This window comes from Pteropus medius, unplaced genomic scaffold (assembly GCF_902729225.1).
Source record: "Pteropus medius unplaced genomic scaffold, Ma_sr-lr_union100, whole genome shotgun sequence".
Classification (NCBI taxonomy): domain Eukaryota; kingdom Metazoa; phylum Chordata; class Mammalia; order Chiroptera; family Pteropodidae; genus Pteropus; species Pteropus medius.
In genome coordinates, this window is record NW_024349798.1 from 3,246,625 (window position 1) to 3,260,114 (window position 13,490).

Below are 13,490 nucleotides of genomic sequence, written 5' to 3' on the forward strand. Positions count from 1 at the left end.
TTTAGACCTATTCTTTGAAGTAAGAGTTACCAGACCAACAGCCTTCAAAGCACAGCCACGTGTAATGCTTCAGCAGAGATGCAGCTGGTGAGGCAGCATTATCAGAAATGCTGTGGTTTTCCCATGTCCTGAGTAAATGGCCTTTGTTCATATGCCATCCCCTTACCCAGCAGTCACATCTGTGCAAATAATGAGAGACCCTGGGCAATAGGGCTACAGGATGGCAGTAGATGACACCCACATTGGAGAGGAGACTTCAAGAGCATGGAGAAGTGTTGATAGAAACACAGAAATCCTGGGAAACACCTAGTCACTCTGAACAAAGGGAAGACAACCAGAGAGGCCTCAGTTGGGCCTCCTTCAGGCAGGAGACCAGCCTCGTGTCCCTACTCCCAAACCGAAGGGGTTACACTTAACCTTCTGCATGGTAAGAGGTCAGAGGAGAGAGGTGGTTGAGCTTCACAGAAGAAAATGAATGTGCCTGTTGGTAAAACGAAGAACACCCTCCAACCAGCTGTCCACAGAACTTTCTACAGAGATGGAGACGGTCCATGACTAGCATGGCCCAACATGGCTACCGAGCACTTGATGTGCAGCAGGTGTGGCTGAAGATGACTGTACTGAACAGAGTAGCTCAAGCAGCCTTGCTCAAGTGAAGTCAGCTGGCTGCCCAGGGACTCTGCATTTTCTGAGAATGCTGTTCTGTGTGAAGCTTAGTATCTCAGTGTGTAATCTACAGAGTTGCTTTATTTTCATCTAAGTCTATTTTGCAAAATAAAGACACAATAGATAAAATTAAGATGAACATAGAGAAATAAGTACTAACAGGATAGGATGCTTATTGTGAAAACTAAGTTCTCATAGGCAACCCCTAAACAAGGCCAGTGGAGGGGAGTGTTCCCAAAGGTCAAAAGTTCTTTCGGTTTGACTGTTCTGGGCCCAGCACCCAGCAGTCACACCACAGTAACTGAAGGAGGAAATAAAGCAGGGGTGCTCGGCAGTCACTCAGTGGGGAGCCAGCTGCTGTGACTATTAGGGGTCTTCTGAATTTGTGCTCATGGACTTTTAGTGGGATTGGCCCATCAAGTGCTACACAGAAAACAGCATGTGAAATTCAGTCCCACTCAGGGGCCTTTAGGAAGAAATGTAGTAGCAAGTCTGCAGCTGGCTTCTCGGTCTCCACCATTATTGCCTGCAACCAGAGAGGCAGTTGAACTTGTGAAGAGCACCAGATATACCAAAAGAGGCATAAATGGAGGACAGACCTGCTTTAATTCGGAGCAAAATGTAGCTATTAGCCCAAGTCTACTATTAGCAGAGTCCCTCTTGTAGCCCTCCCTCACAGCTCCAACAAAGGCTCACGTGCCACCAACTGGGACTGAGGGCCTGTGGCTGTGGCAAGTGGTTGGGGGTCTGGTGAGGGGAGCTCAAGAATTATCCTCCCTGCCTTTCTGCGATTAACATGTGATTGAAGGAATAGCATGCATTCTTGCAGACTGTTCTTCGTGCAGTTCCAAGGCACCTCACCCCATTGTTTCCCCCACACCGTATTTACAAATGCCGAGTTTCACCACAGGCATCGGCTCCATGTCAGATACTCTGGGTCCCTGTCCCAGCTCTTGTGTTACTACTGGTCTTATGATCCTCAGTGATCACTGATATCTCTAAGTCCCTGTTGTCTCAGCTGAGACAGGACAGTAACCCAAACGTATATAGCAGGAAGTCATGAGAGCATGTATTTGGTGTCAGTCACTTCTGCTGCCTCTGCTACCTGTACCTGTCCATTCACAGGCCTCACGGTGTGTGCTTGGTTTGCTTCACAAAAGCTGATTTTATGGTAGTTGCCTAGAATTCGCTGTGTCAAAGAGCAGGGGCTTCTCCCACTAAATAGGAGTTAGGGTCTAGCACGTTTGCCTGTCGTAACAACTGGGAAAAAAGAATTACTGTTGCAATTTTAAATAAAGCAAATAAAGCTTACTAAGAGAAGAGAGTGTACCCAAATGTTGGACAAGGCAGGTTTCTTTGATGATAATTTTGGTATCAAATAAAACCTAATTCAGAAAGTGGCAGCCCAGTTCTTTCTCATGTCTAACCTCATTCCCAAACTTAACGAAAGTTTCCTTTCCTTTGATGCAGGTGCACATAACTCACAAGTTATAGAACTGGTTATGATTAGGCCATGCTAGATTTGCAAATGGGAAAAAGAACATTTCCTGAAATAATTCCATTGCTTGCTTCTTCTTGCTTAAACAAACAAACAAACAACTCCCCAAAACCTGAGAACAGGGAGTGAATATCATCACCAGGTCCTGACTCTCTAAGTGCAGCCACATCACTGGACGGCTCCGTTTGCAGGGTTAAGATGGTAAGTGACACAGGCTTACAAAAGTCTGATAGCTTTTCTTTAAATTTTAAGTTAAAATTTTTGGTTACCTTTTAAGGTAATTAAAAATGAGGAAAAAAATTTTTTTTAATTTACCCTCATCTTAAATTCTGATGCTGTGCCTGAAGAACTTCCTTTAACATTTCTGACAGTGTAGATCACATGAAAAAGACTTTGTTTTGTCCTCATTGTTAAGGACAGTTTTGCTGGGTATAGAATTCTGAATTGACAGTGGGGTTTCCCTCCTTGCTGGCACTGCCACTCCCTTGTCCTCGGGCTTGTATAGTTGCTAACAAGTAGTGTGCTGTAATAATTATCTTCATCCCTTGGTATGTGTCTTTCTCACCTCTGGCTGCAATTAGGACTTTCTCTTTCTCTTTGGTTTTGGCAATTTGACAAGAACGTATCTAAGAATGTGTGTGGTGAGCGTGTTTTTCTTACTTAGTTACCTCTAAGATTATTGAATCTGCAGCAGTTTGCTTTTCATCCATTTTGGAAAATTCTTGGCCTTTATTTCTTGAAATATTTTTGTTCTTTCTCTCTTTATCTCTCTTCAATTACCTTGATGCTAAATTGTTTGATATTGTCCCTTAGCTCTCGGGTGCTCTATCATTTCTTTTTTTTTTCTGTTTTTCATTTTGCGTATCTTTAAGTTCACTGATTTTTTCCCCCTCAGCTGTGTCTGCTCTGTTGCAAAACCATGAAAAGAAGTCCACATCAGACTCTTTATTTCTAGCATTTCCGTCTGGCTCATTTGTACAGTTTCCTGCTGTTTGCTGAAACAGCTCTTCTATTCTTGCAGGCTGTCCACCTTTTCCACTAGAACCTCTGACATGTTCACCATTGTTATTAAGATAACTGAGAGCCCCTACATCTAGGTCATCTCTGATTGCTGCATCTCTCAACAATCCACTGTCAGTAGGTCCACTTTTTTGGGGGGCGGGGTGTATGTGTCTAGTGATTTTTTATTATGTCAGAGATTGTGTGTAGAAAGATAGTAGCTCCTGAGGTTAATATAATTACCCAGAAACAAACATGTGCAGTGAGGTTATTAGCTGGGGAGGGGTGAGGAAGAAACAGAACAATGGAACCAGAAAATGAGCTGGGTTTGGGTATGTTGTTCCCTCATGACCCGGTCAGGGGTCCATGTTCCCTCATGACCACAGGCTGCCATTTCCTTCAGCAGGAGCTGTGGTCACCTGCTGTACTCGGTGTGGGGCCTGGGGTTTCTCACTTCCAACAGTTCCTGCACATCAGGCCTGGGAGTGGCCTCACCCACGGCATGCTGCTGCCTGTCCTTGGGTGTTGGGTAGATAGTAGAGAAGAGACCCTCAGCTCCTGGTGCAACCTCACTCGCAGCCTTGGGCCGGGACATTCTCAGCATTCCTGCCAATTCTCCCCTTACCCCACTTGCTAACAGCCCCCAACAGTAGCAATACATGTTCTGTATCAGACATGATCTGGGGCCCCTCTCACAGATCCCCTTCCCCCAAAGATCTCAGTTAATGTGTTGATGCCCCCTTGCTAGTGGCTCGAGGCTTTTGTTTCTTGTAAGAGAGTACAAAGAGTAGGTGAGTACGTCAGTGGCCGTCACTTCCCACACTGCACCACCAAGGAGACCCTATGTGGTCTCCCACCCTGTCCTAATCTTTTTCACAGGCCTCATTGAGGCCTGTAGACTGGAGCTCTGAGTAAGAACTCTGTGTCTGGGGACAAGTGGCCCTCTAAGAATTCATCAGTGTGCTGGTGGCTTTCTCCTTATCTTCTCCCTCCTATGCTCTGCTAAAGGTGAGGCTGGTGACGGGTCCATCCCTTCTCAGTGGGGCAGGCTGGGAATTCCGATGCCATAGCTGCTTCACAAACTCAGTGTGCTGAGGGAGTCCAAAAAAGTTGTGGCTTTTGCAGAATATCCAGCTCCTGATCACTATTCAGATGGGAGAGACAGTCTCTCAGGGAAGCAGAATCTTTATATAATTTAATCCCTTTTCAATGTAATCCTTTTATATGGCTTGGCATATGGCTGTATAAACACTCTTCTGAGAGTTCCTGGTGGACAAATCATGTGCATATGAACAGAACGTGTCACAAGACAACAAAGGTAAGGTGCCTCAGAAACACCCATTAGAACCAGGTGCAGAGGGTCCAACCTTTACTGATTTTCAATCCAGTTGTTGTCAAATGAGGGGAGAGGGGTGTTGAAATTCCTTCTCTGTCTCCCTTTAGTTCTTACTCTTTTATTTCACATGCTTTGAGGTCTGTTATGGCTTCCTGTCTCTCTGTGATGACTCATCCTTTATCCTTGGTGATGCTCAGTCCTGAATTCATCCTCTAACTACTAACTCCACGGTATATCTTTCCCATCCATTTTCTTTCAAACTTTCTGTATTTCTTTACTTAATGTGCACCTCCTATAGAAAATTACATCTTACTTTTTAAATTTAATTTGTTCTGTCACTTTGTCTTTTAACTGGAATGTTTAGTCCATTACTCTTAATGTAATTATACATATGGTATTTAGGTTTACCACTTAATTTTAAATTTCTTATTAAAATTTCACTTTTTATTCCTGTGTTCCTCCTCTGCCTTTTTGGGTTATTTACATGTTTTTAGAACACCCCTTTAATGTATCTATTGGCATTTTAGCTGTCACTCTTCACTTTCCTAGTGCATACTCCAAGGACTACAATATACATTCTTAACTTTTCAAATCTACTTAAAGTTAATACTATGCCACTTCACATAAAATGTGGACCCTCCAGCCATGTAGGTCCATCTGCGTTCTCTACCAAGCTCCATGTCATGCTTGTCACGTGTATCCCTTCTGAGTGCATTACAAATCTCGAGAGACAAAAGATTCATTTTGCTTTAAACAGTCATATGTATTTTGAAGGAAGTAAGAAAAGGAAAACCATCTTCACATTTATCCGTGAGTTTTCTTTGTACTACATTCCTGTGGACCCGCGTTCTTACGTCCTGTAGCTTCCCTTGACCCTGGAGAGCTGTCTGTGGTGTTCCTGGAGTGCACGTCTGCTGGCAATAAATTCTCTCACTTCTCCTTATTTCGCCTCAGTCCCTGGAGGGCATTATCTGGGTACAGGATCTTGGTGGATGGTCTTCATCCCTCAGCACCACTGTCGCTGGGTACCAGGATCTGACCAATATTCTCCCTTTTCCTTTGGTTTTCAGTATTGATTTCAATGATGTGAGTGGTTAGTTTTCTTTTATTTGTTTGGGGTTCATCGGGCTCTTTTAATTTGTATATTTAATGTGTCCCACCACATTTGGACACTTTTCAGCCATTCTTTCTCTCCTCCTCCTAGGGCTCTGTCTCAGCTTGGGTGATATCTACTGATCTACTTTCTTTTCATTCCTGGGTCGCCTCCGCCCTGCTAGCCAGCCAGCCAGTGAATTTCTTATTTCAGATATTGTATTTTTCAGTTCTGAAATTTCCTCATTTCTTTTTTGTAGTTTCAATTTTTTTCTGCTGTGACCTCATTTTTTTTTTTTATTCATCAAGAGGCTGTTTTCCCTCATCTTGGTACACAAAGTCTCGACAGCTGCTTAGACCCTGTCTGAAAATCCCAGCACTAGTCATCTTGGGCTTAGCCTCTGTCGACTGTCTACTCCCCGCAGAATGGGCCTGCTGTTCCAGTCCTCTGTTTCTTGTGTGGTTGGGGGCTGTGTTCTGAGCTTGAGGATGTCATGCTGTGGGGCGTCTGGGTTTGGTTATACCTCCCTGGAGAGCGCTGATGTCTCTGTAACGGCACGTAAGCTGGTGAGACCCAAATGTAACCTGTGCCATGTCCAGCCCTGTCCAGTTCTGTTCACTTGGGGGCCGTCCTACTCTCACCCTCCAGCCAGCAGCCATTGTCCCAGTGTCGCTCATCTCTGAACTAAAACCCTACCCTACATACTCACTCTAGGTGCAGTGTCTCCCTTAGAGCACAGGATGGGGGGATTTGGAGTCCTCCCTCTACCAACAGAAATCCAACCACCTTTGGGGTACTCTGCCAGTGACAATGCCAGGTGAATCCTCCTCTGTGTAGGGTGCCCATGGACTCCTGACCACTAGGGACTTGGTGCAGCTTGGAGAGGGGAGCACACATGTCGTAAGCCTTTTCATTCACCTAGAGTTGGGGGAACGGATCCATAACAATGTGATGGAGCCATCAACATTTGCCATCACTGCTGTGGGACTATTCTACCCAGTATTATGGAGAATGGTGCTACACACATTGAATCTGAAAATACATGAGTTCTCTCATCTGCATTAGTCTACCACTCTGGGCAAGGAGGCCGGCTGCGGGTAGGAGTCCCGGTTAGAAAACAAACATGCGATCAGAACAACACGGTGAAACCTGCTGGCTGATTATAGAGGCTCAAACAATAAGAAAGCCAGGGAGAAAAAAAAAGGCACGAGGATACATACCCCAACGCATAATGCTAACTCTTGCAGAGTTTTTTTCTAAATGATTTTCACTTACCAAATGAATACCTGAAAAACAAAAGGAGAAAAATATATTAAAATTTTGGCATGCTTTGCCAAAAAACTTGTAAGATTAAAGCATCATGTTACCCCACTAAGTAGAGCTCATGCCAGTGGCCCCAGGACAGTGTGGGATCAGGGCACAGAGCTCACGAGCATTAGATGCAGCACGAGGTGAAGGTAGTTCACCAGGCTTCTTGAGTCTACCCTTGGGTGCTCTGAGCGGAGATGAGGGAGGACAGGAGACCTGTCCTTGGTACTTTGGGTGAGGAATTGGAGCCCCGAGGCTGGCTGCCCTGGGGGACAGGACCCTTTTCATCCCCTGTATCACCCTAGCAGTCAGTATAGGACCACACCCACAACAGACCAATCAAAAGATATTCTGAAAAAAACTAAATGTAATACTTGGTTTTCTTGCAGTAAATAATTTCAATCAAACACCATGAAAATGTCATGAACCTGAAAATTTAAAGGATACTTTATTACCCTGGGCACAGATTATTAGAAAAGGGCCCTAAATGAATTTGAGGGGTTTGTCTCCTCTCTAAGGATTTGAGAATACAACTAGAACTTTGAGTCCTCACCCTGACCCAGGGTGTCCGTGTTGCAGGCTCAATTTGCACCTTTGGGGAAGGAAAACACAAATGTGTAAAGAGCCTAAATCACAGACTGTAAATCCCTACAATATAAAGAAACAAAATTGGGGTCGGGGAGTCGCATGTGGCCTTGTGCCAGCTCTGGCACCTGTCTCCTAGACCAAGTTAAAGACAAAATCTAACACTTGGACTCAAGAATAAAATGACCACACCTGTCCTTACAAACATCATGACCTATTATTTAGGAGCGAAAAGGAACGAAGCATTGACACATGCTACAACATGGATGAACCCCGAAAGCATCACACTATGTAAGAGAATCCAGAAACAAAATGCCACATAGTGTGTGACTCCATTTATGTGAAATGTCCAGAACAGGTGAATCTAGAGAAAAAGAAAGCAGATCAGTGGGTGCTGGGGGCTGGGAGGGGAATGGTGGTGTGTGAGGGCTGACGGGTATGGGTTTTCTTGCGGGGGTGATGAAAATGTTTTACATTTAGTGGTGATGGGTGCAGAATTCTGTGAATATATAAAACCACTGACTTGTACAATTTAAATAGCTAAATTTTATGGTAAGAGAATTCTACCTTATTAAAGATGTTTTTAAAAATAGTTGCTTAATAAAACACGTATGAATGAAAGGATCAGGTCTGAGATTTGCAGAGAGCTCTCAGTGAGGGAAAGGCAGGACTCTTGGGGAACAAAAGGAGGGTCAGTCTCAGGTGTCTGGAGATTCAGTGCAGTTCACAGGGCTCCTTACACTACTCACTTTTGAATGGGTGTGTGGTTTTCCACAGTGAAAAGTTCAGATGCAGACTCTGTAGGCAAGAATAATACAGGACACTGAAGCAATGGGGGGGCACTGAGGGACTGAGTGTCAAATGGCCGTCTCAGAGCTGGGGGTGCTGGTGGCCTGGCAGCAATGGTACTTTTAACAACCCTGACGCATCAGAGATGCATACTACTTACGTGTAAAATAACACGATGTGGGATTTACTCTTATTCCAGAAAAGAAAAGTTGACAGGAGAGGGGACGGATGTTTGTGTATGAGGGTTCTTTGCATTAGGCTCTCTATTTTTGAATAGGTTTCTAAGTTTCCATAATAAAAACTTTTAAAACAGCCAGTGTACTCAGTGGCTAATGCAAGAAACAAGTTTACCCGGTAAATAACTTTGTTGATGGAGAAGAGGAAAGGGGCTGATTTTCACAAACTCACAGATAATCAATGTTTTATATTTTTATCAGATAGGACTGGAAGACACTGAAAGCTGTCAGGTCACAGCTGGCCTCACATGGCTCCCAACTGCAGCCTGGGCCACCAGAACACAGGGACCCCGTGGAAACCAGGGGCAGGCCTGCAGTGTTATTGCCATCACATTTATTGAGGGTATTTAAAAATGTATTCTTCTGTAACTTCACCTGTTTTGAATTGAAGGCTGCCTGATATAAGATTTTTAAACCTAGGTAGTTATATCTAATTACATTAAAAACTAAAAAGTCTTCATTATTGCTATTGCTTTTACTACATTTTTTAACAGCTGGAACTTATTTTAGAAGAGATGGCCATCCATAGGGCTATTTTGGGGACGTTCTATTGTTTTGTTCTCTAAAGAAATTCAAGGCCTTCATTGTTCCAAGAGAGCTAGATTTTGCTCCCAAATGGTCTGTGTTAATGCAGTACCTCTGCCTGCCTGTTAAAGACAGGGCCTCTCCACAAAGGGAGGCATGCCTTTGCGTGAAGGAAGAGAAAGAATCCAGGAGGGGAGAAGCCCTGCAAAGTCCACTACATCTCGACCAGAATACTAGCCTACCATACAAAGCGGTTTTGTCCACAGCCCCTTGAGCCTCATTCTACCCCAGCAACTTCTGTATGAGGCTTCTATTTTTACAGAAGGCCTCTGATTAGAAAAGTACATCAGGCTTCCAATGCTTTTTCATTTTGTAAAAAGGCTTCATGGACAAATATTTGTGAAATTCCGCTCTCCTGGCTGTGAACAGTCAAGCTGTGAATTTGTAAGAATTCCCCGACTTTCTTGCCTGGTACAGAGCTCCTTGAAGGCCCCCTCAGGAAGCAGGTAGACGGGAGTTGGTAATAAAGCGTGTTCTACGCCACCCTCGATTACTGATGCGTGTCTGTGGCTAATCATGCCATCCACACTGAAATCCCTGTCACAATCCCTGTTTGGCCAAACAGAAGCAGCTCAGGATGAAAATGCCACAAGAATTAAAGTAGCGGCCCTCAGTGTGCCCACGCGGTCAATGGGCGTCCGCCCACCCCTACCTCTGCCTGAACAGTGCATCACAGGACCGTGAACACACTCATCTGACAAGGGAAGGGCTTGCTGATCAGGTGCAGGCACTGCAGGGTACAGCGCCTATAGCCCTGCCTTCCTCCCTTGCCACATGGCACTGGGCCCCTGAGTGGCACTGGGTATCTGACCCTTATGATCACAAAATGAAAACATTACCATTCTGCTTCCTGGAGCCTCATTAATCCAAAAGAGGAATTCATTTTTATGCATCAACTGTATCTACACCTGGCGAAATTGACGGGCTATGGACCAGGACAGGGGCAGCCATGGAACGGCATTTCGTTTAAGGCCTAGAGCCAAAATCAGGTTTTCATTCTCAATAGTCACAGTGGAGCCCTGACCCTGGTCCCCTCCATAGCTCCCGGGCCCGCTGGCATCTGCTCTCGGCACTCTTTGAAGTTGATACCCTGTCCCTGTGTCAGAGGGATGTGCCAGAGGCAGCTTCCTCCACAGGAAGGGACCCCCTGAGCTGCCTAACCTTGGTCCAAGTTTCTAGAGATAATCCTTTCTTCTTTTTGGGGGGCCAGGAAGGTGGGGAAGAGAAAGAAGATTATACAGTCATCCTTAATAGCAACAAAGAAGCCCTTTAGGATTATTGCCAAAGTAAAGCACAGATAAAAGGATCAGAAATCCAGCTTTTTGGAAAAGCTGATGCTAAACTAACTGGAGAAACTGGGACAGAAGTCGCAATTAGGGTTTCCAATGGCGTTCCACTGTTTTCGACAGGACAGTGCTAGTCGTGGTAGGTGCTTCTTTCGGATCTCCTAAATTCTATGCAATAATAGGTACTGAACTCTGCCTCTCTGAAATGTTGCTGATCTCCAAGATGTTTAGACTCCTAAACGCAGAGGACAGATACTCAAAGTACCAAAATAGATGTACGCAGGAGTCCATAGTGATCAAGACTGAATAAATAACATGGGGGCAAGAGATGGGTCTCCATTTGGAAGAACCCACATAACCATGCCAGTGCCCTGGAGGGTCCCTGAAGTGTAAGCTGCGCTAGTGACTCCTCCGAAGAGAACATGTGGAGTGGAACCGGGAGGAAGGGCAGATGTTCAGTGGAGACACCCAACAGACACGACCCGGCTGAAGAGCAGGATCAGGATGAGTTGTGTCGATGGCACGGACCTCCGATATGATAGTTCACAATAGCACTGTACTTCTGTGGTCTTCTCCCCAAACCCACAACCCAAGCAATGATGAGAAAACATCGGACACGTCCAAACAGAGGGACATTCTATAGAACACCTGACCAGTCTTCCTCAAAACTATTGAGGGGTCAAAAACAAGAGAGTCTGAGACAAGGCCCCAGCCCAGAAGAGCCTAAAGAGATGTGAAGACCAAATGTCATATAGGCCCTGGTAGGAGCCAGAGACAGGAAGAGGGCATTAGGGAGGAACTGAGAAAATGTGAATAATAATGTGTTGACACTCGTTCATTAGGTGTGACAATGTAAGAGGATAACAACAGGGGAAAGTGGAATGGGGTACACAGAAACTCTCTGCACTGTTTCTGCAATAATTCTGGAAATCTAACACTGTTCTAAAAAGTGAAGTTTATTAAATTAAAAACAAGTTGAGGTACGTAGGGAGCTCCAGAATCTGTGCCTGTCAGGAGAGCCACCTCCAACCTTGCCCGCTCCTCACCAGCACACAAAACAGAGTGCAGGCCAGGGCCCCCAGGAGGGACTGGCCACCCACGTCAGGATGGTATACACCTCCTTCCGCTGGATGCAATATCTGGGGGCTCTTGGCAATGTCTAGGCAGACAAACTCAAGTTCTCAGTAAGAACAGAATGAGCACAACTGGAGTTCTCAAAGGTATCCCTAGCTCAATCCAACCCCATTTGAGAAAAAGGAGATAAAGTTCCATAACAGAAGGCTGCCCGCTGGCCATGCACCCTACCATCCAATTTGAGGCACCCTGTTGCCCAAACCAGTCCTGGGCCACCTCCTGTCTCCCATCCCGAAAGATGTCTTCACCTAACAAGGCCTCCTTCATTAAAATACGGAGAGGAAGCAAGAATGGTCATTTAACTGCTCCTCACTATTACCCTCAGGAACAGCTTTGAATGACCTGTTCTCACTCTTGTCCTTGAACATTATCAATTAAAACCTATTCCAATCACACTTGACTGCTAATGAGAATGGGCTATTGCAAAGCTGGGGCCCCCACAGCCGCCTGGTACCATTTTACCGTGTCCTCCTTGGAAACCCTGAGCTCAACATGGGCTCGCTCTGCACCTCTACTGTGAGGTCTGCTGGTCTGGTCGGGTTCTAACTGCCCACTCACAGTAGCTAATATACAGGAATAGCTGGCCACCTGGCGCTGGGCCACTTTCCTGTTTCCTATCTTTCAGAATATAGTCCCGAGTCCAGTCACCTTTCCCATGTCCAGAAGAAAGGACAGATGATAGAAAGGCTCACCTAGCTGTCTACCGCAGCCTGTCCTCAGAAGGCAGAGCTGCTTCTCAATCAACCAAACAAGAAAATAATCACAGCCCAAGAAAATGCCACAAAAAAGGTAAATCTGCTCCTCTTTTTCCCTCCCACCTGAAAAGAAGTCTAAGGAATTCTCTCACCCACCCCTAAGCTCTGAATCACCCAGGCCTACTTTCTAAGTCCATCTACTTGAACCTGGATCCAAGTGTCTGCTTTCCCAGGGTGTGGGGTCGCCTGCATCCAAAGACATGGTCATTACCCTGCAAAGCATGGAATACATGATTAAAGCCACTCTTCCCGAAACAAACATCTTTGACCATCACCATCATGAAGTGGATTCATTAGGCTCCTGCCTGCCTCAACAACTGTCAGGATACAGGCAAGAGAAAGGAGGAAGGGCGATCATGGTTCTGGAACATGCAGAACTGTTGTGTGCAGCTATTTGACTCTGCCCCACGACACTGGCCTTGGAGACTGAAAGTGCCACTGAGCTCAAGGTTTTACCTTCCTCATGTGGCAGCAGTGGAAGATCCCCATGTGTACTGCGATATTCATTTCCAGCACTGAGAAGCTGTCACGGACACTGGTCTGAGTCAGGGAGAAGCTGAGGACACCCCTTTATGAGAAGGGAGAGAAAGGCTCCAAGTGAAATAGCGGCCACTGCACGCATGCAGCAAAGCTGAGTGGCCTGATGCAGGGCTGTGTGCCGGTGGAGAAGTGCCACGTGCACCTGCCCGGCGCCTCCTCGCCCCATGGGGGCTTCCTGTCCTTGCCACAGGATGCCAGCTGGACAACACTTGAAAGACGTTCCATCAACGGTGTCCATTATCTAAGCATCTCATCCTAAACAAATATTCTTTCCTCTCAAATTAAAATAAAGCGGAAATAAAAAGAACAGGTTGTGTCTAACTCTCATTTCGGGGTATCGAGAAAAAGAAAGCCCATTTTCCATTTAAGGGGTCCTTGTGCTCTCAGTAAGCTTTCTGACAACCTGAAAACTATCATCCACCAGGGAAACACAAGTCAAGAGCTGACCTGAGACAGTGTCGGGGTTGAGGGCACTGAATTGTGCTAACCACCCAGCTGCATGCTCATGGAGTCCCGCGCCATACCCCCACGCCTGTGCCAACGAGACCCACAGTTCAGCTGTGACCACGGATGTCTGGCATGAGGAACATGGTGAATAAACCACTGGTCTCCACTGATAGATGCTTTTTTCTTTTACATTTTTTCACCTAAAACATCTCAGGCATCATTTCTGGAAGATA

General features: G+C 45.6%; 1 protein-coding gene and 1 long non-coding RNA gene across 5 annotated transcripts in view; both read right to left on the reverse strand.

Annotated features, from left to right (window-relative positions):
* LMF1 (lipase maturation factor 1) overlaps positions 1-13,490 on the reverse strand; it is a 98,047-nt gene that overhangs the window by 69,457 nt on the left and 15,100 nt on the right. For 3 of the 4 annotated variants that reach the window (XM_039884831.1, XM_039884834.1, XM_039884833.1), the window contains exon 3: positions 6,868-6,878. The exons of the other annotated variant lie outside the window; for it this stretch is intronic. In XM_039884831.1, coding sequence (XP_039740765.1) covers positions 6,868-6,878 — 11 coding nt within the window. The remainder of the gene's footprint in view (positions 1-6,867; positions 6,879-13,490) is intronic. 4 annotated transcript variants of the gene reach the window in all.
* Positions 3,321-6,869, reverse strand: LOC120620207 (uncharacterized). Its single transcript, XR_005657778.1, has 2 exons — positions 6,813-6,869; positions 3,321-6,138 (listed from the first exon to the last, which is right to left on the reverse strand). It is a non-coding gene; the product is annotated as an uncharacterized LOC120620207 (long non-coding RNA).